General features: G+C 36.3%; 1 protein-coding gene across 2 annotated transcripts in view; it reads right to left on the reverse strand.

Moving 5' to 3' along the window:
* The window catches only part of KANK4 (KN motif and ankyrin repeat domains 4), a 355,274-nt gene that overhangs the window by 133,193 nt on the left and 194,192 nt on the right, over positions 1–27,889 (reverse strand). For both annotated transcript variants that reach the window (XM_053693649.1, XM_053693650.1), the window contains exon 5: positions 1,376–1,588. In XM_053693649.1, the coding sequence (XP_053549624.1) occupies positions 1,376–1,588 (213 nt within the window). The remainder of the gene's footprint in view (positions 1–1,375; positions 1,589–27,889) is intronic.

Consider the following 27,889-nt stretch of genomic DNA (forward strand, 5'->3'; position numbering starts at 1 on the left):
AATCTCTGTTTGTAGTAAATTTTAGTTAAGTGGGAAAGATTCACAAGATTCAGTGTTGGGGTGCGTTCTTAAGTCGTTCCTAGAGATTGTTCCCAGTAAAATTTGACGTCTAGGAAATAAGTGTATTTTACGATTTATATACCCGTACTCTTCTAAGTAAAGGAGTTCCGTTGTTTTGTCGCTCATATGCAGATTTCCTCCTATCTCAGGTCATTTAGACAGATTTTCAAAGTTAGACAGTGCAAGTTCATGTGTGCCATATAGAGAACATTATGCCCAATCCTGTTGGGTTATTTATGAGTAAGCACTGATTGGCTAAAATGCATGTCTGAAATAAGGAGGCAGTTTGTAGAGGCTTAGATCTAAGGTAAAACGTATATTATTATTACTGTGTTGGTTATGCAAAACTAGGGAATGGGTAATAAAGGGATTATTTATCTTTCTGGAGTAGACTGTCCCTTTAACTGCCAATAACACATAAGTTAGGGACTTATTTTTCCTATCTTTGTGAGTATGCAACACATTGAGTAGTGACTGAACGGTGTCACTGTTTTCTAGAGCTATATTTGTAATGCATAGGATACCTTTATAATGTACCTGCCACTGTGAAGACTTTTTAATATATATTCTATTGTGCATCCTGAAATACAAAACGTCCGGCAACCCTACCCTTACCTTGCAAGCTGTGACTTATAGTGACAGCCGGATTATTCCCAGCACTTGGAGCAGAAACACTCATGGAATGGAAGAGCACGTGACCCATAGCTGTATAGACAAATTGCTTCTATCACCATATGAGAGCTATCACCATACGTTTACATTTTATGGAGAAATGCAGCAAAAGCAAATGTACTTGGTGCTAATCTCACCCAATAAATATTCCCCAATAAAAGTGTCTAATACATCAACTGATATTCAATTTCTTTCGGAACTTAATTAGCATTTATAAATTATTTAAAAGTATCGCAACATCTGAATTTCCTGTAATCTTGCATAGAAAAAAACAGTTGTCAAATAGAAGTGAAGTTGTAATAGTGAATTAAAGTGTCATGAAACCCAATTTTTTTCTCTCATGATTCAGATAGACTATGGGATTTTAAACAACTTTCCAATTTACTTCTATTATGTAATATGTTTTGTCTTGTATCCCTTGTTTAAAAGGATACCTAGGTAGGCTCAGGAGCTGATGATTGGTGTCTGCACATATATGCCTCATGTTATTGACTCCCAGTAGTGCATTGCTGCTTTTTCAACAAAGGATACCAAGAGAATGAAGCAAATTAGAACTTATAAGTAACTTGTCAAGTTGTTTAAAATTGTATTCTCTATCTGTTTCATGTCCCTTTAATAGAAGATAGCAATAGTTATTCAGTACCTTTGTAGAGCTTTTTGAGTGTCTGAAGTTGCAGAAAGAGCAATATCTGGCGGTTCCTGCTCGTTCTCCTCTGGTTCCAGATTTAACAAATGATCCGTTTGCCCTTTAATAGCTGCATATTCACATAGATCAGTTTCAGTATTGGCCTTCTCAGTATCATTGTCTTCATATTCTTCTGATGAGCTTGAATCCTCGCTTGATGTCGTTTCATAACTATAAAAATAATATGAGAAAAAAATCAAAAAATGTTGCATGGAGCTAAAAAGCAAAACAATGCTAAAATGACCATTATGTATGGATCTTATTTACTTTACTGAGAGATAAAAAAATAATAAAGAAATCTAAATGGTGTTTCCTATATCTTCCCAGCGTAGGCTCCAGAAACACTTAAAGGACCATTAAATACAGTATAATCGCATAATCAACAAGTGCATAATAAAAACACAATACAATAACATTGACTTTCAAAAGAGCAGTAGATTTTTCATGACAATTTTTTTTAAGTATCCTTTAATTTCCCTGTGCCCTGTATCATATGACAGCCATAAGCCAACCAAACTCAATATTAACTCTTGCACATGCTCAGTAGGAGCTGGTGCCTCAAAAAGTGTGCATATAAAAAGACTGTGCGCAATTTGGTAATGGAAGTAAATTGGAAAGTTTTTTTAATTGCATTCTTGGATCCCCATATGAATCGAGTACGTTTAAAGGATCATGTCATCAAAATTATAGGGTAAATAAACACTAAGGGCTAGCTTAAAAGTGACACGCTAACTAAAATTTTCACTTTAGCACAAACACCGCTCAAAGTAAACTTTTAGCGCGGGTGGGCTAGCGCATGTATTACAAGATGAAAGTAAAATGTGCACGTACGAAACCCAATGCACACTAACTTCGGGACTTCGGATATCGTGACCGCGCTAACTTATTCTCCCCTAAGAGGCCTATTTATTAAAGGTCTGTCGGACCTGATCCGACAGTGCGGATCAGGTCCGACAGACCTCGCTGAATGTGGAGAGTAATACGCTCTCCGTAATCAGCATTGCACCAGCAGCTCACAAGAGCAACGCCGCCCCCTGCAGACTCAGATTGGCCGCCATCAGGGGGTGTCAATCAACCCGATCATACTCGATCGGTTTGAATTGTAGCGATCTCTGTCCGCCTCATCAGAGCAGGCAGACAGGGTTATAGAGCAGTGGTCTTTAGACCGCTGCTTCATAACTGCTGTTTCTGGCGAGCCTGCAGTCTCACCAGAAACACGGGGCATTAAGCTCCATACGGAGCTTAATAAAAGGGCCTCTTAGACTTCAACGGAGCATGCTTTAAAAAAACTTCTCCTTCACACGCTAACCCAACACCGCATTAGACCTACAGCGTTAAACTCAAAGGTAGTTATGAATAATTTACATTCAAAGTACTTCACGTAGAAGAAAATTTTATTTTTATTTTAAAATATGTATTTATATATATATGATATTTTTTTGTAAAATATATATCTATACCTATATCTATATGAACATATACAGGTATAGATATATACAGATATATATGAACATATACAGGTATAGATATATACAGATATATATGAACATATACAGGTATAGATATATACAGATATATATGAACATATACAGGTATAGATATATACAGATATATATGAACATATACAGGTATAGATACATACAGATATATATGAACATATACAGGTATAGATACATACAGATATATATGAACATATACAGGTATAGATATATACAGATATATATGAACATATACAGGTATAGATATATACAGATATATATATGAACATATACAGGTATAGATATATACAGATATATATGAACATATACAGGTATAGATATATACAGATATATATGAACATATACAGGTATAGATATATACAGATATATATGAACATATACAGGTATAGATACATACAGATATATATGAACATATACAGGTATAGATATATACAGATCTATATGAACATATACAGGTATAGATATATACAGATATATATGAACATATACAGGTATAGATATATACAGATCTATATGAACATATACAGGTATAGATACATACAGATATATATGAACATATACAGGTATAGATATATACAGATATATATGAACATATACAGGTATAGATATATACAGATATATATGAACATATACAGGTATAGATATATACAGATATATATGAACATATACAGGTATAGATATATACAGATCTATATGAACATATACAGGTATAGATATATACAGATATATATGAACATATACAGGTATAGATATATACAGATATATATGAACATATACAGGTATAGATATATACAGATATATATGAACATATACAGGTATAGATATATACAGATATATATGAACATATACAGGTATAGATACATACAGATCTATATGAACATATACAGGTATAGATATATACAGATATATATGAACATATACAGGTATAGATATATACAGATATATATGAACATATACAGGTATAGATATATACAGATATATATGAACATATACAGGTATAGATCTATACAGATCTATATGAACATATACAGGTATAGATCTATACAGATATATATGAACATATACAGGTATAGATATATACAGATATATATGAACATATACAGGTATAGATACATACAGATATATATGAACATATACAGGTATAGATATATACAGATATATATGAACATATACAGGTATAGATATATACAGATATATATATGAACATATACAGGTATAGATATATACAGATCTATATGAACATATACAGGTATAGATATATACAGATATATATGAACATATACAGGTATAGATACATACAGATATATATATGAACATATACAGGTATAGATATATACAGATATATATGAACATATACAGGTATAGATATATACAGATATATATGAACATATACAGGTATAGATATATACAGATATATATGAACATATACAGGTATAGATATATACAGATATATATGAACATATACAGGTATAGATATATACAAATATATATGAACATATACAGGTATAGATATATACAGATATATATGAACATATACAGGTATAGATATATACAGATATATATGAACATATACAGGTATAGATATATACAGATATATATGAACATATACAGGTATAGATACATACAGATCTATATGAACATATACAGGTATAGATACATACAGATATAAATTAACATATACAGGTATAGATATATACAGATATATATGAACATATACAGGTATAGATATATACAGATATATATGAACATATACAGGTATAGATATATACAGATATATATATGAACATATACAGGTATAGATACATACAGATCTATATGAACATATACAGGTATAGATACATACAGATATATATTAACATATACAGGTATAGATATATACAGATATATATGAACATATACAGGTATAGATATATACAGATATATATGAACATATACAGGTATAGATATATACAGATCTATATGAACATATACAGGTATAGATCTATACAGATATATATGAACATATACAGGTATAGATATATACAGATATATATGAACATATACAGGTATAGATATATACAGATATATAGATGAACATATACAGGTATAGATACATACAGATATATATGAACATATACAGGTATAGATACATACAGATATATATGAACATATACAGGTATAGATATATACAGATATATATGAACATATACAGGTATAGATATATACAGATATATATGAACATATACAGGTATAGATATATACAGATATATATGAACATATACAGGTATAGATATATACAGATATATATGAACATATACAGGTATAGATATATACAGATATATATATGAACATATACAGGTATAGATATATACAGATATATATATGAACATATACAGGTATAGATATATACAGATATATATATGAACATATACAGGTATAGATATATACAGATATATATATGAACATATACAGGTATAGATATATACAGATATATATGAACATATACAGGTATAGATCTATACAGATATATATGAACATATACAGGTATAGATACATACAGATATATATGAACATATACAGGTATAGATATATACAGATATATATATGAAAATATACAGGTATAGATATATACAGATATATATGAACATATATTTAAGAGCATTTTCTACTATATGAAGAACATTGGAATGTATAATATTTACATTAAAAAACCTTTTAAAATTTTAAAATTGTAAAAAAATACTTTTTCAAGTGTTATTATTATTATTATTGGTTATTTGTAGAGCGCCAACAGATTCCGCAGTGCTATAAACAAAGGGGGAGTACAAAACAAAACAATTATAGGGTAGAGGGCCCTGCCAAAAGTTGCACTGTTGTAGTCAGCTCTTAAGAAGGTGATCTACAAACAGCTGGACTTTTAGGCTTACATGCTAAGGGGGTTCAGGGGATTGCAGTGGAGGCGAGGAACTGGTATTAGGAAAGGTTAGCGTAGGTTGTATGCGTCCCTGAACAGTAGAGTCTTTAGGGAGCACTTGAAGCTTTTAAAACTAGAAGAGAGTCTTGTGGAGCGAGGCAGAGAGTCCCACAAGATGGGAGCCAGTCTGGAGAAGTCCTGTAAATGGGAGTGTGATGAGGTGACAAGAGAGGAGGAGAGTAGGAGGTCATGAGCAGCGCGAAGGGGACGGGAGGGAGAGTATCTGGAGACAAGGTCTGAGATGTAGGGGGGAGCAGTGCAGTTGAGGGCTTTGTATGTCAGAATGAGAATTTTGTGTTTGATCCTAGAGGCAAGAGGAAGCCAGTGAAGGGATTGGCAGAGAGGCGCAGCAGATGAAGAGCGACGTGTAAGGAAGATGAGTCTGGCAGAGGCATTCATTATGGATTGTAAAGGAGCTAGGCGGCAGGTGGGGAGACCAGAGAGGACAGAGTTGCAGTAATCAAAGTGGGAAAGAATGAGAGTGGATTAAAATCTTAGTTGTGTCTTGTGTGAGGAAGTGTCTAATTTTAGAGATGTTTTTAAGGTGGAAGCGGCAGGCTGTAGCCAAGGACTGAATGTGAGGAGTGAAGGAAAGATCTGAGTCAAATGTGACTTCAAGACATCGGCCATGCGGGGTAGGGGTAATGATGGAGTTGTCGACAGTTATAGAGATATTGGGGGTAGAGATTTTGGAAGAAGGGGGGAAAATGAGGAGCTCAGTTTTGGAGAGATTTAGCTTGAGGTAGTGAGAGGACATCCAGGAAGAGATGTGAGAAAGACAGTTAGTGACACGGGTTAGCAAGGAAGGAGATAGGTCTGGTGCAGAGAAGTAGATTTGGGTGTCATCGGCATACAAATGATATTGGAAACCGTGGGACTTAATTAGGGAACCTAGTGATGACGTATAGATTGAGAAGAGAAGGGGACAGAGGACAGAGCCTTGCGGTACTCTGACAGAAAGTGGTGACGGGGCAGAGGAGGCCCCAGAGAAGGCTACACTGAAGGTACGGTTTGACAGGTAGGAAGAGAGCCATGAAAGGGCTGTGTCACAGATGCCGAAGGTTTGGAGCAAAAGAGGGTGATCGACAGTGTCAAAGGCTGCGGACAGATCAAGGAGGATAAGCAGAGAGAAGTGGCCTTTTGATTTAGCTGTAAGTTGGTCATTGGTGACCTTAACAATAGCTGTCTCTGTGGAGTGATAGGGACGAAATCCAGATTGCAGCGGGTCAAGAAGGGAGTTTAACCTAAGGAAATGGGATAGGCGTGCATATACTAGTTTTTTTGAGAAGCTTTGAAGCAAGAGGGAGGAGGGAAATAGGGCGGTAGTTGGATGGGGAGGTAGGATCAAAGGAAGGTTTTTTGAGGATAGGTGTGACCAGTGCATGTTTCATAAATGAGGGAAATGTACCAGTGCTGAGGGTGAGGTTGAAAATCTGTGTTAGTATAGGGGTAAGGGTAGCAGAGAGAGAGGGGAGCAGCTGTGAGGGGATAGGGTCAAGGGGACAGGTAGTGAGGTGAGAGCACAGTATAAGTGCCGAAACTTCTTCCTCAGTAACAGGGGAGAATGAACTAAGTTTCAGGTTATGAGGGTTGTGGTTGAGTGAGAGTATTTGAGGGGGGGAGAGAATGGAATTATGTTGAGAGCTGATTTCATGTCTGATGGAGTCAATTTTGTTAATGAAGTGACTGGCAAAGTCTTGAGCTGACAGAGAAGTTGTATTAGGAAGTGGGGGAGGGCGGAGAAGAGTATTGAAAGTGGAGAACAGATGTTTTGGGTTTGAAGAAAGATTAGAGATAAGAGTAGAGAAGTAGTGTTGCTTGTGGAGATTAAGGGCAGAGTAGTAAGTGTTAAGATATTTGAGTAGAAAGGGCTCCAAAGCATATATATTTGTGTATATATTTGTTTATATGTGTTATATATATGTGTGTGTATGTATATATATATATATATATATATATATATATATATATATATATATATATAGAGAGAGAGAGAGAGAGAGAGAGAGAGAGAGAGAGAGAGAGAGAGAGAGAGAGAGAGAGAAAATAACTCATTGTGTTAACCATTTACAAAGCTAAACAAGTCAGAAGACTTGCTTTAAAAAGCTGTGTAATGCAGCAGTGCTATGGCATAAAGGGAAGTCTGTCTTAAAAAGCAGGCTAAAAGTAAAAAGGTGAGTCATTGTGAACCTCATTTGCATATCTTACCCAGATTCCTTTGCTGCATTGGAAACAGTGTAGTCAGAGAGTTTCTGGGTTTAAAGCAAGTCTTCTGACTTGTTTAGATCTGTAAGTGGTTTACACAATGAGTTATTTTCTCTATATTTTGTATTTAGTGGAGGATTTTAAACTCACTTTTCGCCTCCCCATAATTTTAATTGTTGTTATATATATATACTCACACACACACACATATACATATACATATACATATATATATATATATATATATATATATATATATATATATATATATACACACAAACACACATACATATATATATAGATATAGATATATATATACACACACACACACACACACACACACATACATATATATATATATATATACATACATTGATTGGAGTAGCCGTGTTAGTCCAGAGATTTAGATATCAAAATAACAAGAGTATTGCATTGAGCAATGATACTTTTTTTATTGGACTAACTATACATTTATAAGTTGACAAGCTTTCGGAAGAGTTCCTTCCTTTATCAAGTCTAAAGCAATACTGACCAATTCAATGGAATTTACAGATTGTATCTTAAAACACAGAATAGCTAAGAAGACAGTGCAGGAAGAGGAGGAGGTGTCGTAAAAATCATGAGGGGGGCTTAGGTAACAGGCAGACAGTGTCCAGTGTAGGAGAACAGACAGGGGAAATATATAGCTTTACATAGAGCATATACTGACATAAAGTTATATATCAACATTGAATCAATATCTATAAAGATGTGAAATTGTATATACAGGGGGAATACAAAAGTTAAAAAAAGACAAAAGCGTGGACATAGGCTTACCTGTGTACCTATGTATAAAGAATGGGGAATATACAATGTAATTGACTAAATGAAAGTACATTACAAAACATTTTTATAATGTGTTAAGAATCCAGAGTCCACATTTAGTCCAGAATTAAACAGGTTGAAGTGCATTATCATTTTCATTTCAAAGGTTTTTCTTTCCATGGTGTTTTTGAAGTTGCCTCTGAGAATTTTGATTTTGAGGTTTTGGATGGAGTGGTCAGGTTGGGTGAAATGGTGACCAACAGGGGTGCAGTATTTTGTTTCACAGTGTTTTTTGATTGAGTGTCTGTGTAAGTTCATTCGAAGGTGCAGTTTTTGGCTTGTTTCTCCAATATAGCATCCCATTTCACATGCAGTGCAATGTATCATGTATACCACATTTGCAGATATACATGAATATGCCCTTTTAATGTTATAAGATTTATTATTGTGATTTGCTGTGCTGCTTTCACAAACGTGTTGACACAGTTTGCAGAGAGCTTTATAGCAGCACTTGGTTCCATTCTGAGTGTTCTTTTTCTCAAGGGGTAGCTTGCTATGTACCAGTTTCTGCTTTAGGTTAGGTGGTTGTCTGTATGCCAGGATTGGGGGTTTTGGAAAGATTTTTTTGAGTGTGGGATCCTCTAAGAGTAGTGGCTGTAAGTCTTTTATGATTTTTCATATCGCTTCCACAGCAGGGTTGTATTTGACTATTAGTGGGATACGTGATATGTTTTTCTTCTCCCTGTATTGTAGTAAGTGTTCACGTGGAGTATTGAGGGCAGAGTTAATTTTTTTATTTATAATCCTTGTTTTGTAACCTTTTTCTCTGAAATATTGGGACAGTGTGATGAGGTGTTTGTCACGGTCCTTGGTATCTGAGCAAATTCTGTGGTGTCTTGTAGCCTGACTGTAGATTATGGATTTTTTAATGTGATTGGGGTGGGAGCTGGAGCTGTGGCGGTAGCTGCATCTATCTGTTGGTTTCCTCCAATTGTATATATAATTTCACATCTTTATAGATATTGATTCAATGTTGATATATAACTTTATGTCAGTATATGCTCTATGTAAAGCTATATATTTCCCCTGTCTGTTCTCCTACAGTGGACACTCTCTGCCTGTTACCTAAGCCCCCCTCGTGATTTTTACGACACCTCCTCCTCTCCCTGCACTTTCTGTCTTCTTAGCTATTCTGTGTTTTAAGATACAATCTGTAAATTCAATTGAATTGGTCAGTATTGCTTTAGACTTGATAAAGGAAGGAACTCTTCCGAAAGCTTGTCAACTTATAAATGTATAGTTAGTCCAATAAAAAATTATCATTGCTCAATGCAATACTCTTGTTATTTTGAGATATATATATATACACACACACAAAATATAGCCCTTTACATTCAAACACTTTGTCATATACCATATACCTTTTAACCCTTATATAATTTTTTAAAAAATTAATATTTATCTGAATCATTTTTATCAGGTACTGAAATATATGAGTGTAACTCATTATTTTAATGTATTTATGTTGTGTTTAGTGCACAATTTTTTAACCCTTACACTTTACGCTAGGTCTTGACTCGCGCAAACCTGACGCACTAGTTTAGTTTGCGCTCAAGCTAACACATTTACTTTCAGCTTGTAATACGTGTGCAAGTTAGCATGGTCGCTATATTGGTTACAATAGTGAGCCACTTCTAATCTAGGCCTAAATACATTTCATGCACCTTCCTCTAATTATGGGTGGCACCATTTTGGAATTAAGGTTACACTGCATTTAACTGAAGGAGAGTGGCTGCCGCCTGCACATGTACAAATAGATCAGAACTGGAATGCAATGAATGCTAGATTTCAACATGGCGACACCCATGACTAGTGGGATGCAGGAAATAATCTTCATACTATGCTTATAAAAATAACTTAGTGTTCATTGACCCTTAAACGTTCATTATTTACAATTGGATAAAAACAAAAAAATATTCCAATTAATTTATATAGCAAGCTTACTTTTTTCTCTTGGTGTCACTTGTTACACTGCTGCCACATAATGTTCAAGACACAAGCACTGTCCTGCCAGCTCTCTAGAACAATGTTTTTCAACTCCAGTCATCAGAGCACACCAATGGGCTACATTTTCATGATATCTGAACTAGAGCACAGGTGAAATAATCAGCTGATCAGTAACCATGGTTACTACCCTGCTCTCACCTATCAACTGATTATTTCACCTGTGCTCTAGTTAAAGGGACACTGAACCCAATTTTTTTCTTTCATGATTTAGATAGAGCATGCCATTTTAAGCAACTTTCTTATTTACTCCTGTTATCAATTTTTCTTCATTCTCTTGCTTTCTTTATTTAAAAAAGAAGACATCTAAGCTTTTTTCTTGGTTCAGACTCTGGACAGCACTTTTTTATAGGTGGATGAATTTATCCACCAATCAGCAAGGACAACCCAGGTTGTTCACCAAAAATGGGCTGGCATCTAAACTTACATTCTTGCATTTCAAATAAAGATACCAAGAGAATGAAGAAAATTTGATAATAGGAGTAAATTATAAAGTTGCTTAAAATTTCATGCTCTATCTGAATCACAAAAGAAAAAATTTGGGTTCAGTGTCCCTTTAAGCTCTAGTTAAGCAATCATGAAAATCTTATTTGTTGGTGTGCCCTGAGGACTGGAGTTTAAAAACACTGCTCTAGAGGCACAAATATATTAAGTTTTTGCAGGGTATACAAAATTGAAGCTATTCAATCTTATTTAAAAAAACAAAACATATTATGTGATTCTAACAGTTTCAGAGCTTAGTCCTGATGTCCTCACATTTTTTTTTTAATGTCATGGGCTGAGCCTGGGACCACCCATAACACACCCTGGATACTCCCACTTCCCAGCAACCCTGCACACTGAATGACTGTGTTGATCATGGCTCCACCCAAATGATACATGCGGCTCTGCCCACAATTCCTCCCTCACACAACGCAAGCCTCTCAGATGTAGGATATGTTGGGATGTATTGAAAGCTATAAGCTTTTCAGAAGCATTTGTAGCTCATAATGCTCCATATACTTTACATAGGCACTATTCAATCAAAAAATATAATCTAGCAGTAAGGTGAAGTTACATGCTTTGGCCAAAATATGAAACTAAAACCCTCCTTTCAAGTATTTCAAGTACACCTCTGATAGTAGCCTGCATATAGAATGTGTGCTAGAGCATTTTGTTATTACGCTATTGCTTGCACAGAGGTGTGTGTTTAACCCCTGCAGTGTAATGCACTACACTACTGGTTTAGAGCTGAACATAGCAGGCGCCTGGCGCCTGTGCATTAAGCCGTTCTACATTGACTCACCAACCATAATCAATTCTTGGGCGAGTAATAGTGAATTGACAGCCACAGAGCTGATTTTACCTATATGTTTAGTCCCTTTATGAGAGTTAAACACAGAGTTATCGGCAAGCAAGAGCACAATAAAAAATTCATTTAGCACATAAGAGCATATTGCTCATGAATGTAACTTTATATATCTATTTTCAAATCGTTTCTAGAATGTTAAGTAGAATTCCAGAGGAAGAAAACAATGAACTAGGAAGAGTTTACTCTTTAGTCCTCTATCTTAGAAAAGAAAGACAGGTAACAAAAAATATCATAAAATATTTAACCCCTTAATGACCGCAAGTACCTGTATGGCACTAGTCGTTAAGGGTTTTTCAGGTCATAGTAGCGAGGGTCTTGCCGCGAGGGGCAATGACCTCCCTTCCGGCTGCAGACTTCCTGGAATAGCTATCAAAAAACAATCCCCATTCAAAGACAAGTGATGTACAGGGTACATTTCTAGTCATTAAGGAGTTAATACATTTTAGAAGAAAACATTATCTTTCTGAAAACATAGCAAAAGTATTTAATGTTTGAGGTTAGTAACTGTAGAAGGAGTTTGTGACATGAGTATTAAATATATGAAAACAATCTCCGGCACTAGTAGGGTGAATAAAGGAAGTGATATAAATCTATAATAAAGATGTGTATTTGGGCTTTAAATAAATGCAAATTCAACAATATTTTGCTGATTTGTCGAGTCATTTAATATATGAGCAGCCGAATACATTACTGGACAAAACGGATGAAAAATGAATGATTGCGTGACAAAATTAATTTGTTTATTCATTCATGCCATTTAGCGACAAAAAAAAGTGCAGGAATGGGGGAAAGGAGATATATTGTTTAATTAATAAGCACCTTTGTTTGTAATAATGTACAGGGGGTCTTACCATTCATTTGTGTATGGTCCCCTGTTCAATCCTGCTATAGTATTACTAATGACTGATGTTAGGGACAGCCGGTTAGGCACTAAATACTGGATTTTAGTCATACAGCGCCGCAGAATCTGTTGGCACTCTACAAATAACAGATAATAATAATAATACAGAGTTGTATGTTCTTTTAACATTGAAAAATAGGTTCTTTTAATTGTTAGAATACTATAGTGTGAGATTTTTGTTAATATTAATTGTCTATATTAGCTGTTCCTATTGGAAATAACGATAACAAATCTGAATCCAATATTAGGCCGAACTGAATGCCTGCATGATTGAAATTTCGACCAAACAATTTTTTTTCCCACTCTCAAACTTAAAGTGTATATACCTACATAAACAGTTGTACACGTGACTCCAGTGGCGTAGCGTGGGGGGGGCCACAGGGGCGGTTGCCCCGGGCGCAAAATTCTGAGGGGCGCAAAATGCTTGGCTCCCAGCCTCCCCAGTCCCCACCATCTCAAGACAGTAGACAGTCACAGTCCCACTCCCAGCGGCGCTACAGGGAGGCTAGAAAATCTGACAGGCGCCTGCGCCCAGCCGTGCTGTGTAATGATTTAATTATCATAATTTTATGAGTGTAATCCTATCCGACCGTTACCTGCTGTTAGACTAGTGTTTACGCCACTAGTTAGCACGGTCCACTCCCACTCCCAGCGCACATGTCAGGAGGGAGGAAGAAGTCAGAGCAGCAGAGCCAGAGTGGAGTCAGACTGACTAGCACGCCGCGCCCGCAATGATAAGGTAAGTAGTGTCAACAGAAATTACCAAACTCATCACCAGGTCCGTATCAGAACCAGACCACCAGTGCCACTGCCAGCCAGAATTATAATTAAATTATTATAGCCCCTGTTTTTGCCTGGGCCCTGGGGAATAGGGATTGGAAATGGCAACGCACGCAAAATGCAGCTTAGCTTCTACCGTTACCCACGTGACGTCGCAGGGCCAGCCGGCCAGCCAGCCAGTCAGTCAGCCAAGTTCCAAAGGACCCAGAGTCACTCTGAGCCAGCCAGCCAAATTCCAACTTCCAAAGGACCCAGAGTCTGAGCCAGCCAGCATGCCAGAGTGTGAGAGTAATCTATGCTGCTTTAAAGTGAAAGCTGGTTATTTTATTTAAAATTCATTTTTTAACCTGGGTAAAATAAATCATACAAGATGTATGTTTTACCCAGGTTAAAAATGAATTTAAAAAAAAATAATAACTGGCTTTCACTTTAAAGCAGCATAGATCACTCTCACACTCTGGCATGCTGGCTCACATGTATTTTAAAAATGAAATCCCATGTTTAAATATTAAACCATAAAAAATGTAATTGTTAAGTTATATAATGTACTTACTTAATGTATATAATAAAGTAATGGCTGCCTGCAACCATATTGAATCCTAATTTTTAAGGATGAATGTAGAGTTTAGAATTATATATATATATATATATATATATATATATATATATACTATATATTTTTGTTGTTAAAATAAAGCTTTGTTTGTTTTAAAACAAAAACCTGTCTCCTAAGTTGTTGAGCTGTCTCCTAGATTCAAAGCAAATTTGCCAATCCCTACTGTACTGGTGGAAGAGACTCAGTCAGTGCTAATGGATTAGGGGGGCGCAATTCTTGCCTTGCCCTGGGCGCTGAGAAGCCACGCTACGCCACTGCGTGACTCACAGGGTATCCGAGTAAGAGGAGTCCCCATATCTTAGCAAGTACTATTATCTAACAAAAGTAATCAGTACATAATCACATATACATCTACAACACAATGCTGTACTATAAAGGCTATATATAAAACAGTTTAAATAGCTAACAACAGGAGGTGATGGTGTGAATATCCCATCTTACTGTTCACGGGTAAATGCCAGGGACTCTGGGGCCAAACCAACGCACGAGTTCCATCGTTGTTTAGGTATGCTGACGGTTCTGACCGACCATGTCTTTGCAACAAATCCCCAACAAGCTTGAGATATTCCTGGGATCTGTAAACCCAGCTTTCAACAGCTGGGCATCCTTTGTGCTCATGGCTTGGATCTGATTACGATCTGTAAAACTTAGCCATTTTTTACCAGACGTGTTTCTCTTATCGGCTTGGCGGAATTCAGCCACTGCATCTCTGCAAATTTGTTGTGGCCTATCTTCAGGCTCCGAATCCTTGACGATTTCAGCCAGCGTCACAATGCCATAGCCTTCTCTATTGCAAGCGAAAGTATAGCAGGCTTGTTTATCGTGTTCAATCTCCACCTGCACTGATAGTTCCCTTGTACTCGGTAGGAACAAACAGCTCTTGGACGCAGATTTAGAAGGGATCTCCTCTCTTTCAAAGCTCTCAGTCTGGGATCCAGTCTCTAGGGTAGCGTTGTGTTCTTTTTGAAACTCGGCATTAAATTGAGTAGCAGGTGTCGCTGTATCAATGTTGTGCTCTTCCAAACTTATTTGCTCTGGATCGTTCTGTGTGGTTTCCAGTATCTGTGGGTAACTTGCTTTAAGCCTAGAAGTGCAAATACAACCCCATTATCTTGCTAGGTGGTCAGAAAGGCTTCTTAGCTGGTCTTCTAGTAGTCTGTTTATAGCATCTAGTAGCATTGTATCTGCAGGATCCATTCTGTTACCATATATTTGTGGTTTTCTCTTAGGCTTTTTCAGTGGTCTCCCACTAACTTGGTACATGAACATCTAAAAACTTACAGTCCAACTGAGACTGTCATACCCAGGTAACCGGGGGGGGGTGACGAGGTCCCATAGGTAGGCCGCCGACAGAGGCCTCGTCGGTCCAGATCAGCACTCCAGGGTCATTGTTTCAGCAAACAGGTATTGATCTGTTCAGAAAATTAAACTACACTTATGAGTAGTCTTATTTCTCCAAGATGCTGCCTTTAGCTGTTGGTAATTAGCGGATTCCCCAGTTCTCACCCAGACCTTCTAATATTGCGACCTGTCTCAGACGCTGCCTAGACATGCCCCCCTTTGACCAAATAATTTAAAATATCCAAAACAAATCTTTCGGATGAAAGAAAATTTTCACATCAGCACATGTCTTATCTATTATAGGGATGATTAACCATTGCACTTTTGCAGCTTACAAGCAAATAATGTGAGAGAAGAGATGTGCCAATCATAGTGGTGTTGCAGGGCTACTGAGATCAGACAGATTCTGCCACTGAGGTCAGAGTGTATATTTGTAAAACTCAGAGCTCTATAAATATTCACTGCTAGAGTTTTATGACTGAATATATGGGAACCAGATGGTTTTTCTTGCTCCCAGCATCTTCAAACAAGTGGAGAGAAGCAGCGGTGTTGGGCAAGATATGAAGCAGTAAATGTAAGATGTATTTTGAGAGGAAATGTTGTTGACTGTGTCTAGTTGAGCATACACGCTCACTATAAGAGATCCCCTAACTGGATCTAAAATAAATAGTAAAGTGAAAACACATAGAGGCGCCTAAGGCTAAAGTATGCAAACAGGAAAATGAATGCAATAAAGGTTAATCTCAATAGATCTTAGGAATAAATCTGTAAGCTCTAGGGGTATATACCTATAGATTAAAAATGATATGAGTTAAAACTGATTAAAACATATATTTAATAATAACATGAAGACATAAAAACATGGAAGACAAAAAGAGGATATATGGGTTGGGATGTGGGAAGAAAAATACCAGGCGAAGCTGGATGTGGCTATTACTAAACAGAAATGTGCAAAAAGGTGCACATAAATAAATGTCTTTAGAACACCTAGGTGTGTAAAAATGATGTGTACACATGAAAAATAGAAAAAATGTGTTATAAAATGGTGTCCAAATTTCAAATAATGGATAAATCCTAATAACAAAAAGGTCCACTAGATCCGTATCCCTGGAGTGGTCACAGTGATCCTAAGAATGTTATAATAATCCTAAATGAAGTGTGAAGAAACTGTTGAAAAAAATAAAAAATAAAAATGATGTAGGTCAATGGGAATACCTGAAAGGCGAACAGAAAAAATGAAAGGTGCAAAATATCATCTGAAAGGGGGAGTATATTGAAAAACTACTCACCAATAATGTTTAGACGAACCCTGGGGAAAAAATACAAGCCTCATAAATCCTGATTTGGGTTTGATCAACGCGTTTCAGCTCTTGAGAGGGCCTTTTTCAAGATACATTGAGGCTATTGTATGATGAGAATATAAATGGTCTCTTGACCAATGGGATTCGAACCATGTCATCCCGCAAAAAAACGGCCGTTTTGTTACCACCTAATGTTTTAAAATGTGTATATGCGCTGTGATGACGTCACTTCCGGTATACGTTAAATCATTTTCAGTTTATACATCACATACGGTTTGGCGTAATTATCTCACTTCCGGTTTAGCGGATTGAGTGAAAGGAATCCAAATTTATTTAGGGCAAACTGGGGTAAAGATTAATGTCAAATGAAGATACACAAATGGCATCAGTATTAGGTATAGACAGAAATACATCTTACAAATAGGAACTACTATTCCTGTATTTGTGAAAAGCTACTTTAATAGACTAAAGTTAAAAGTTAAAAAACGGCTAATAGTAAAGGTTCTGGAATTGAGATACAAATATCTCTATGAAAAAATGGGGATTGCACTATATGTGGTATCCCATCAGATTATGGCCGATTCTGTATATTTTAAACCTATTGAAGAACTATTAAAAAACTATAAAAAACTATTAAAAAACTATATAACCAATTTTTTAAAAGTTAGATAAAAGATATTAAATAAAATTAAATTCTCGATTTTAGACTTGTATTTTCCTTAGCGTTAGTACATCAAAAATTCATTAAAAAAAATGAATAGACAATTCATAAAAAGATGAGAGATATATCTGAGATTTTATAAGCTACTCGAAGAATGGAGTAAAACAGGAATAAACAATAAAGGATATATAAACATAAAGAATAAAGCAAAAGAAAGAGAATGATGACTGGGTGTGGATGATGCTTGTCTCTTAAACTTATCCAGGTCATCTAAAAAATATAAAAATATATGTATATTCAATATTAAAAAGACTAGATACTATATAGGTCTCTGTTATGAAAACTAAATGTTAGTACGAACATACATACATTATGGATTCTAAAACTGGACCTGAGGATCTGGGTCTTATACATACTGGTGGCCTAATATATGTGAACTAAATCTAATCTAGAAGTCTCTAAAACAGTACAAAAGAGTAATTAATACAAGAGGTAGGATTGTGATTATATTATAATCAGAATAGATGGACAACTTTGAAATTGGCGTTGAGGCCTTTAGGGTAAATGCAATCAAGATTGAATATCCATTGAAGTGGGCAGTATGAGCAGAGACTCTATGCTTACTTATAAACCAAAGGCTGTTAACATCACAAAGAGATAGACATACCCTTTATCACAGTACAATGAGAGAAGAGGTACCATTGAGAACATCATAAAGAAACGTTGGCACCTATTAAAAGAAGATGACATTATAGGTGAACATCTGAAAGATAAGCCACAATTCATCTATCGAAAAGCGATAAATCTTAAAACTATTCTAGCCCCCAGTGTCCCTACAAACAAGAAAAATTCAAACAGTTTGGACATTATGGGCAATAGACTTAAATGTTTCTATCCATGCCACCTATTCAAGGCTTGAGAACATGCAAAAAAAGACTGATACCTTTAAAGCTAAGACTACTAATGAACTAATTCACCTTACGGATAAATGTGTTAGTTATAAAACAAGAGTGTGGATGCAGGCTGCAATACGTTGGGCAAACCACACATGTATTAAAAGACAGGATCAGAGAGCACCTCCTACAAATAAAATGGAAAAAAGCCGATCTACCCATCTATAAACATTTCAGAGATAAACAAGATGGCAGTAACACTAGCTTCAAATATATGGGCATTATTAAAGTAGCCAATTATTAGAGAGGAGGTGACATAGAACAGACAATGCTTAGTGTAGAATCCAAATGGATATTCAATCTGCATTGCATTTACCCTAAAGGCCTTAACGCCAATTTTGAAGTTGTCCATCTATTCTGATTAGAATATATTTGCAATCCCACCTCTTGTATTAATTACTCTTTTGTACTGTTTTAGAGACTTCTAGATTAGATTTAGTTCACATATATTAGGCCACCAGTATGTATAAGCCCCAGATGCTCAGGTCCAGTTTTAGAATTCATAATGTATGTATGTTCGTACTAAAGTTTTGTTTTCATAACAGAGACCTATATAGTATCTAGTCTTTTTTAATATTGAATATACATATATTTTCTATATTTTTTAGGTGACCTGGATAAGTTTTAGAGACAAGCATCATCCACACCCAGTCATCATTCTCTTTCTTTTGCTTTTTTCTTTATGTTTAGATATCCTTTATTGTTTATTCCTTTTTTACTCCATTCTTAGAGTATCTTATAAAATGTCAGACATATCTCTCATCTCTTTATGAATTGTCTATGAATTTCTTCATGGAATTTTTTATGAACGAACGCTGGGGAAAATACAAGTCTAAAATCCAGAATTTTATTTTATTTAATATCTTTTATCTAACTTTTAAAAAAATGTGTTATATAGTTTTTTAATAGTTTTTTTTATAGTTTTTTTAATAGTTCTTCAATAGGTTTAAAATACACAGAATCCTCCATAATCTGATGGGATACCACATATAGTACAATCTCCCTTTTTTTCATAGAGATATCTATATCTCAATTCCATGACCTTTACTATTAGCCATCTTTTAACTTTAGTCTATTAAAGTAGCTTTTCACAAATACAGGAATAGTAGTTCCTATTTGTAAGATGTATTTCTGTCTATACCTAATACCAATGCAATTAGTGTATCTGCATTTGACAATAATCTTAACCCCAGTTTGCCCTAAATAAATATGGATCCCTTTCTACTCAAGCCGCTAAACTGGAAGTGAGATAATTATGTCAAATCGGAAGTGAGGTATAAACCAGAAATGGCGTAACATATACCGGAAGTGACATCATCACGCCGCATATACAGATTTTAAAACAATAGGCGGTAACAAAACGGCCGTTTTTTGGCGGGATGACATGCTACGAATCCCATTGGTCAAGAGACCATTTATATTCTCATCATACAATAGCCTCAATGTATCTTGAAAAAGGCCCTCTCAAGGGTTGAAATGCATTGATCAAACCCAAACCAGGATTTATGAGGCTTGTATTTTGCCCCCAGGGTTCATCTAAACATTATTGGTGAAAAGTTTTTTAATATACTCCACCTTTTAGAAGATATTTTGCACCTTTCGTTTTTTCTGTTTGCCTTTCAGGTATTTCCATTGACCCACATCATTTTTATTTTTTATTTTGTCAACAGTTTCTTCACACTTCACTCAGGATTATTATAACATTCTTAGGATCACTGTGACCACTCCAGGGATACGGATCAAGTTGACCTTTTTGTCATTAGGATTTATCCATTATTTGAAATTTGGACACCATTTTATAACACATTTTTTCTATTTTTCATGTGTACACATCATTTTTACACACCTAGGTGTTCTAAAGACATTTATTTATGTGCACCTTTTTGCACATTTCTGTTTAAATAGCCACATTCAGCTGCGCCTGGTATTTGGCTTCCCACTTCCCAACCCATTTATGCTCTTTTTGTCTTCCATGTTTTTATGTCTTCATGCTATTATTAAATATATGTTTTAATCAGTTTTAACTCACATCATATTTAATCTATAGGTATATACCCAATTTACAGATTTATTCCTCAGATCTATTTATTGTATTCATTTTCCTGTTTGCATACTTTAGCCTATAGAAATCCATGCAGCCCTTGATGGGATTATATTTAAATCTCTATTATTTACTGACTGATTGCTATTTGTGAATCAGAGATTTATAATAAATTCCTTCTTACAGCAGTAAATGGTTAGACCAGTAAGGAACTTCTGAGCCCTGTTGTGTTACTTCCCTGTATATATTAACCTCATCCCTCCAACCCCATAAACCCTAACCTCACTAGCCCAACACCAACTAGCAGAGACGCCCTTACTATTTCTGGGGCCCTAGGCAAGACAAATTTGTGGGGCCCCACAGCCCAAAGCTCTTATTCGCCCCTGTATGCATATTACCCTGTATGCATACAAGCCGGCCCATTTTTAGTTCAGAGCCCGGGTAGCGCTTGCTTACTGATATATAAATGTAGCTATCAATCAGCAAGCGCTACTCAGGTGCTGAGCCAAAATAGGCCGGCTCTAAAGCTTACATTCCTGCTTTTTCAAATAAAGATACCAAGAGAACGAAGAAAATGCAATAATAGGAGTAAATTAGAAAGTTGCTAAAAATTGCTGCTCTATCTGAATCATGGGTTTTATGTATTTATTGTTTTTTAAAGGGACATAATACTGGTATTTTGATTTAGCAAAACTGTAAAAAACTGACAGGAAAATATCACCTGAGCATCTCTATGTAAATTTCTTCACCTCGCCAGAGTAAGTGTTGTGTAAACAATTATACTTCACCTGCTGTCCAGCTGCAAGTTGAAAAAAAAACAACAATAGCCAATCAGCATCAGCAGTGCTGAGGTAATGCTTTGCCTTTGCTGTAATCTCATGAGATTTCAACAATGCAGTAAATGCTATTGCATAGCCTTTCTATTATGTATTTGTTGGCTACTCAGCTCTACTGTATTTAATGGTCGTTTAAATGTTTTGCTTTGTAAGAAACAAACATTGCTCTCCACCCTGGCACTCCACATAATTTGAGTTGTAAGGCAATACTTGCAGATTTCCCTGCTACTATGGCCATTTAACACTACCTAGAACTCTCTATAGTTGCTGGCACAAAATTCTGCTTAAAGGGACATGATAGGAAACCACAAATTTTTCCTCCATGATTCAGAAAGAGTGTGCAATTTTAAACATTTAACCCCTTGATTGCTAATGACGAATCTGAGCCGTCACAGAGTTTCCCACTCTGGTGCTAATGATGGCTCAGAGCCATCACTAGCACTCTCCCACCTTGAGGGAGATCTGGGGGCTCACACCCGCTCCTACCCCGGGCCTGCATAGTGACAGGCATCGCGGGGGCTTCACGTTATGGGCGGTGATGTCACACACAATAACGTGATGACGTCACCATGCAACTTTATTTATACTTAACAATGTTAAGAATAGGAGCAGGGGACATGCAGCTACAGACCCCCAAGACCCACCTAAACCCACCTAATCGCCTAACCTTTCCAACAGTGTAAGTCTTAGGGATCCGGAAAAAAAAAGTTAAAAAAAAATTTGTTCAAAAAATAAAAAAAAAACTTAAAAAATCTTAGCACCCAGGTCGGAAAGTGTTTAGCACTCAAAGGGTTAAACACCAATCAACAAGCACTACCCAGGTGCTGAACCAAAGATGAGCTGGTTCGTAAGCTTACATTGTTGCTTTTGCAAATAAAGATACCAAGAGATCAAAGAAAAATTAATAATAGGAGTAAATTAGAAAGTTGCTTAAAATTGATGCTATATCTGAATCATGAAAGTAAAAAATGATTGGGTTCAGTGTCCCTTTAACTGACAACATTCACACATTATAACATTCGACTTACTCTTCCACACAAGTATATCACACACGCAAAAGGGCTCACACACATAGGGGCATATGTATCAAGCTCCGAATGGAGCTTGAAGCCCCGTGTTTCTGGCGAGCCTGCAGGCTCGCCAGAAACAGCAGTTATGAAGCAGCGGTCACAAAGACCGCTGCTCCATAACCTGTCCGCCTGCTCTGAGCAGACAGACAGACATCGCCAGAAATCAACCAGATTGAGTACGATTGGGTTGATTGACACCCCCTACTGGCGGCTGATTGGCTGCATCCAGTATTCAACCAGACAGTCAAGCATTTTAGCAGGTTGTCCAATAAACCCTATACAAAAATTCTGGATATTTAAATATCCAGTATTTGTAAAGTCCCCTAACTGTTAGCTAAATGAAAATGGCCTTCTAGGCCTCAATGCATTAAAAATATGGTTCAAAAAGAGGTATGTTCTATTATATATGTTACAGGCAACCATGGTGGTGTTAAATCATTGTGGTGTGTGTTCCTGGCAGTCAAGGGGGTTACATCACTACTGCATATATGTGTTACTGGCAACCAAGGGGATAAAATGACTGCTCAGTTGCGAAAAATATGTGTGGTGGGATCAAGGAAGGGGCCAAAGGTTGAACTTTTTTGGGTCATTGTGAGACCCCAGCATGTCCAGTCCCCTATAGGAGCACAGCTGGCTCCCCTATACTGAGCAGAAACTGGTGCTGATCCAATAAGCAGCGCTAATCACATGACCCAGCTGTACAACTAGCATTGTTGACTGGATCAGCAGCACTATCTGCAGCCAACAGTTGTTAGTGGGACCCAAGCATTACTTTTACTATGTGTGTAACCCCTTTGCGGCAGTTAAACCCATATGCTGGATTGCTAGTCCTAAAATAACATAGTCTAATGAATTAGAACAAATCATTTTTCAACTATAACGGCCCTTTAATGAAAAATAGAAAATAAATATTCTTTAGAATGGATTTCCTCTTTATAAGGTGTTAATCATTCACACATAACAGAACGCTATTCCAGAACAGTAACACATTCAAATTATTCCAGCATAGTGAACAACCTTGTGCCAAAATCAATGTTCTTAAAGGGACAGTCTACTTCAGAATTAATTTTTTTTAAAGATAGATAATCCTTTTATTACCCATTCCCAAGCTTTGCATAACCAACACCGTTATAATAATATACTTTTTACCTCTGTGATTACCTTGTATCTAAGCCTCTGCAGACTGCTCCTTATCTCAGTTATAATAATATACTTTTTACCTCCGTGATTACCCTGTATCTAAGCCCCTGCAGACTGCCCCCTTATCTCAGTTATATTAATATACTTTTTACCTCTGTGATAAACTTGTGTCTAAGCCTCTGCAGACTGCCCCTTATCTCAGTTATATTAATATACCTTTTACATCTGTGATTACCTTGTATTTAAGCCTCTGCAGACTGCTCCCTATCTCAGTTATATTAATATACTTTTTACCACTGTGATTACCTTGTATCTAAGCCTCTGCAGACTCCCCCTTATCTCAGTTATATTAATATACTTTTTACCTCTGTGATTACCTTGTATCTAAGCCTCTGCAGACTTCCCCTTATCTCAGTTATATTAATACACTTTTTACCTCTGTGATAACCCTGTATCTAAGCATCTGCAGACTGCCCCTTATCTCAGTTATATTAATATAATTTTTACCTCTGTGATTACCCATTATCTAAGCCTCTGCAGACTGCCCCTTATCTCAGTTATATTAATATACTGTTTACATCTGTGATTACCCTGTATCTAACCCACTGCAGACTGCCCCCTTAGCTCAGTTATATTAATATACTTTTTACCTCTGTGATTACCTTGTATCTAAGCCTCTGCATACTGCCCCTTATCTCAGTTATATTAATATACTGTTTACATCTGTGATTACCCTGTATCTAACCCTCTGCAGACTGCCCCCTTAGCTCAGTTATATTAATATACTTTTTACCTCTGTGATTACCTTGTATCTAAGCCTCTGCATACTGCCCCTTATCTCAGTTATATTAATATACTTTTTACCTCTGTGATTACCTTGTATCTAAGCCTCTGCAGACTGCTCATTCTCTCAATTATATTAATATACTTTTTACCTCTGTGATTACCCTGTATCTAAGCCTCTGCAGCCTGCCCCCGTATCTCAGTTATATTAATATACTTTTTACCTCTGTGATTACCTTGTATCTAAACCTCTGCACACTGCCCCTTATCTCAGTTATATTAATATACTTTTTACCTCTGTGATTACCCTGTATCTAAGCCTCTGCAGACTGCCCCTTATCTCAGTTATATTAATATACTGTTTACATCTGTGATTACCCTGTATCTAACCCTCTGCAGACTGCCCCTTATCTCAGTTATATTAATATACTGTTTACCTCTGTGATTACCTTGTATCTAAGCCTCTGCAGACTGCTCCTTATCTCAGTTATATTAATATACTTTTTACCTCTGTGATTACCTTGTATCTAAGCCTCTGCAGCCTGCCCCCATATCTCAGTTATATTAATATACTGTTTACCTCTGTGATTACCCTGTATCTAAGCCTCTGCAGACTGCCCTTTTTCTCAGTTATATTAATATACTTTTTACCTCTGTGATTACCTTGTATCTAAGCCTCTGCAGACTACCCCTTATCTCAGTTATATTAATATACATTTTACCTCTGTGATTACCCTGTATCTAAGCCTCTGCAGACTGCTCCTTATCTCAGTTATATTAATATACTTTTTACCTCTGTGATTACCTTGTATCTAAATCTCTGCAGACTGCCCCTTATCTCAGTTATATTAATATACTTTTTACCTCTGTGATTACCCTGTATCTAAGTCTCTACAGACTGCTCCTTATCTCAGTAATATACTGTTTACCTCTGTGATTACCCTGTATCTAAGCCTCTGCAGACTGCCCCCTTATCTCAGTTATATTAATATACTTTTTACCTCTGTAATTACCTTGTATCTAAGCCTCTGCAGACTGCTCCTTATCTCAGTTATATTAATATACTTTTTACCTCTGTGATTACCTTGTATCTAAGCCTCTGCAGACTGCCCCCTTAGCTCAGTTATATTAATATACTGTTTACCTCTGTAATTACACTGTATCTAACCCTGTGCAGACTGCCCCTTATCTCAGTTATATTAATATACTTTTTACCTCTGTGATTACTTTGTATCTAAGCCTCTGCAAACTGGTCCTTATCTCAGTTATATTAATATACGTTTAACCTCTGTGATTACCTTGTATCTAAGCCTCTGCAGACTGCCCCTTATCTCAGTTATATTAATATACTTTTTACCTCTGTGATTATCTTGTATCTAAGCCCCTGCAGACTGCCCCCTATCTTAGTTCTTTTGATAGTCTTGCATTTTAGCCAATCAGTGCTGACTCATAAATAACCCCACAAGAGTGAGCAAAATGTTATCTATATGACACACATGAGCTAGTGCTGTCTAGCTGTGAAAAACTGTCAAAATTCACTGAGATAAGAGGCAGCCTTCCAGGCTTAGAAATTAGTATATCAGCCTACCTAGGTTTAGCCTTCAACAAAGAATACCAGAAAAACAAAGCAAATGTGATGATAAATGTAAACTGGAATGTTGTTTAAAATTGCTGCCCTATCTGAATCATGAAAGGTTAATTTTGACTAGATAGTCCCTTTAATTCTGCTAAACCTTAAATCCCCCAGGAAGTCTTTCTAGAAAAAGTAATATGTGTGCTAATTAAAGTAAGTCGGTAGCCTGCTGCTCCAATGCAAAAAGAATTCCTAATAAGATTTATATAAACTATTTCAAAAACTCTGCTAATGATCAATTGCCCTTCCTTTATTTACTTAAGTCAAACCGAGTGAGATAAGGAGAATTCCAACACTGGGTCTGGAAAGCAAAAAAGGGTCATTATGGAAATAACAGGAGTTACAGGAAATACTGCTGTAAAAATATTTTGTAATGTTTTGAAAATACAACATGAACATTTTTATTCTGCGTTGATTCTGGTACCATTAACCACTTGTACAATCAGTTAACATTTGCTTAGTAGATCTGCTATTTTGCTTCCCATCAAACAGGACTGGGAACTGAGAGCGTGAGAATTAGTTGCTTATTGTGTAAATTGGTATTTGTGATATTTATGCACAATTGTAATTTGTTTCGCCAATTGTTTGTGTTGGCAAAGGCAGTTTTTACTGATTTGTAATACAAACAGCCTGCTCTCTAAATTCTATTAACTTGTATCAGATTCTGGCTTTAATGACTTAAAGGGACAGGAAACCCCAAATTTTTCTTTCATGGTTTGGATAGAACATACAATTTAAACAACTTTCCAATTTACTTCCATTATCAAATTTGCTTTGTACTCTTGTTATCTTTTGCTGAAGGAACAGCATTGCTCAACTGGCTGCAAGATGAACACATCAAGTCAGCCAATCACAAGAAACAAATGTGTGCAGGCACCAATTAGCAGCAGCTCCCACTAGTGTATGATATCTGCGTATTCTTTTTCAACATGGATATCAAGAGAACAAAGCACATTTGAAAATAGAAGTTAATTTAAAAGTGTCTTAAAATGACATGCAAGTTTATTTTTACTTTCCTATCCCTTTAAAGTGATGGAAAGCCAAGTGCCATAATAAAGAGCATGTCCAAAAATATTTGTTAAAACTTTTTTTTCCTACCTTTAAAGTGTACATTTCTACTGCATTATGAAGCTGGCTATTGCGCTACCCCCCCCCCCCCCCCCAGCCTCCCTAGCTAGTCATTTTGTTCCCACTCTGCACAATCCTCCAATTAAAAGCAATGTCATCTGGCTCACTGTTTTCTATTACGAAGCTTGAAGGGAAAAACACGCATGTGCACCTCTGCCTTTTTTACAAGAATCTTCTAGCCAATAACGTTCATCTTAACATCATATGATATAAAAAAGCATGTGCATGAACGGCTCACACACACATGATAAAACACTGAATCGTAGCTATTATTACAATTCAGTGTTTACTAGTGTGACGCGACTGAAAGATTAGCGCATGCACCGCACGGAAAATAGTGTGGACAGGGGGCACGTATCGAGTGACAGTGCCTATTGACCTGTCCGTCATTTACCTTCCCCTGCCCAATTCT

This window comes from Bombina bombina, chromosome 10, assembly GCF_027579735.1.
Source record: "Bombina bombina isolate aBomBom1 chromosome 10, aBomBom1.pri, whole genome shotgun sequence".
Taxonomy (NCBI): domain Eukaryota; kingdom Metazoa; phylum Chordata; class Amphibia; order Anura; family Bombinatoridae; genus Bombina; species Bombina bombina.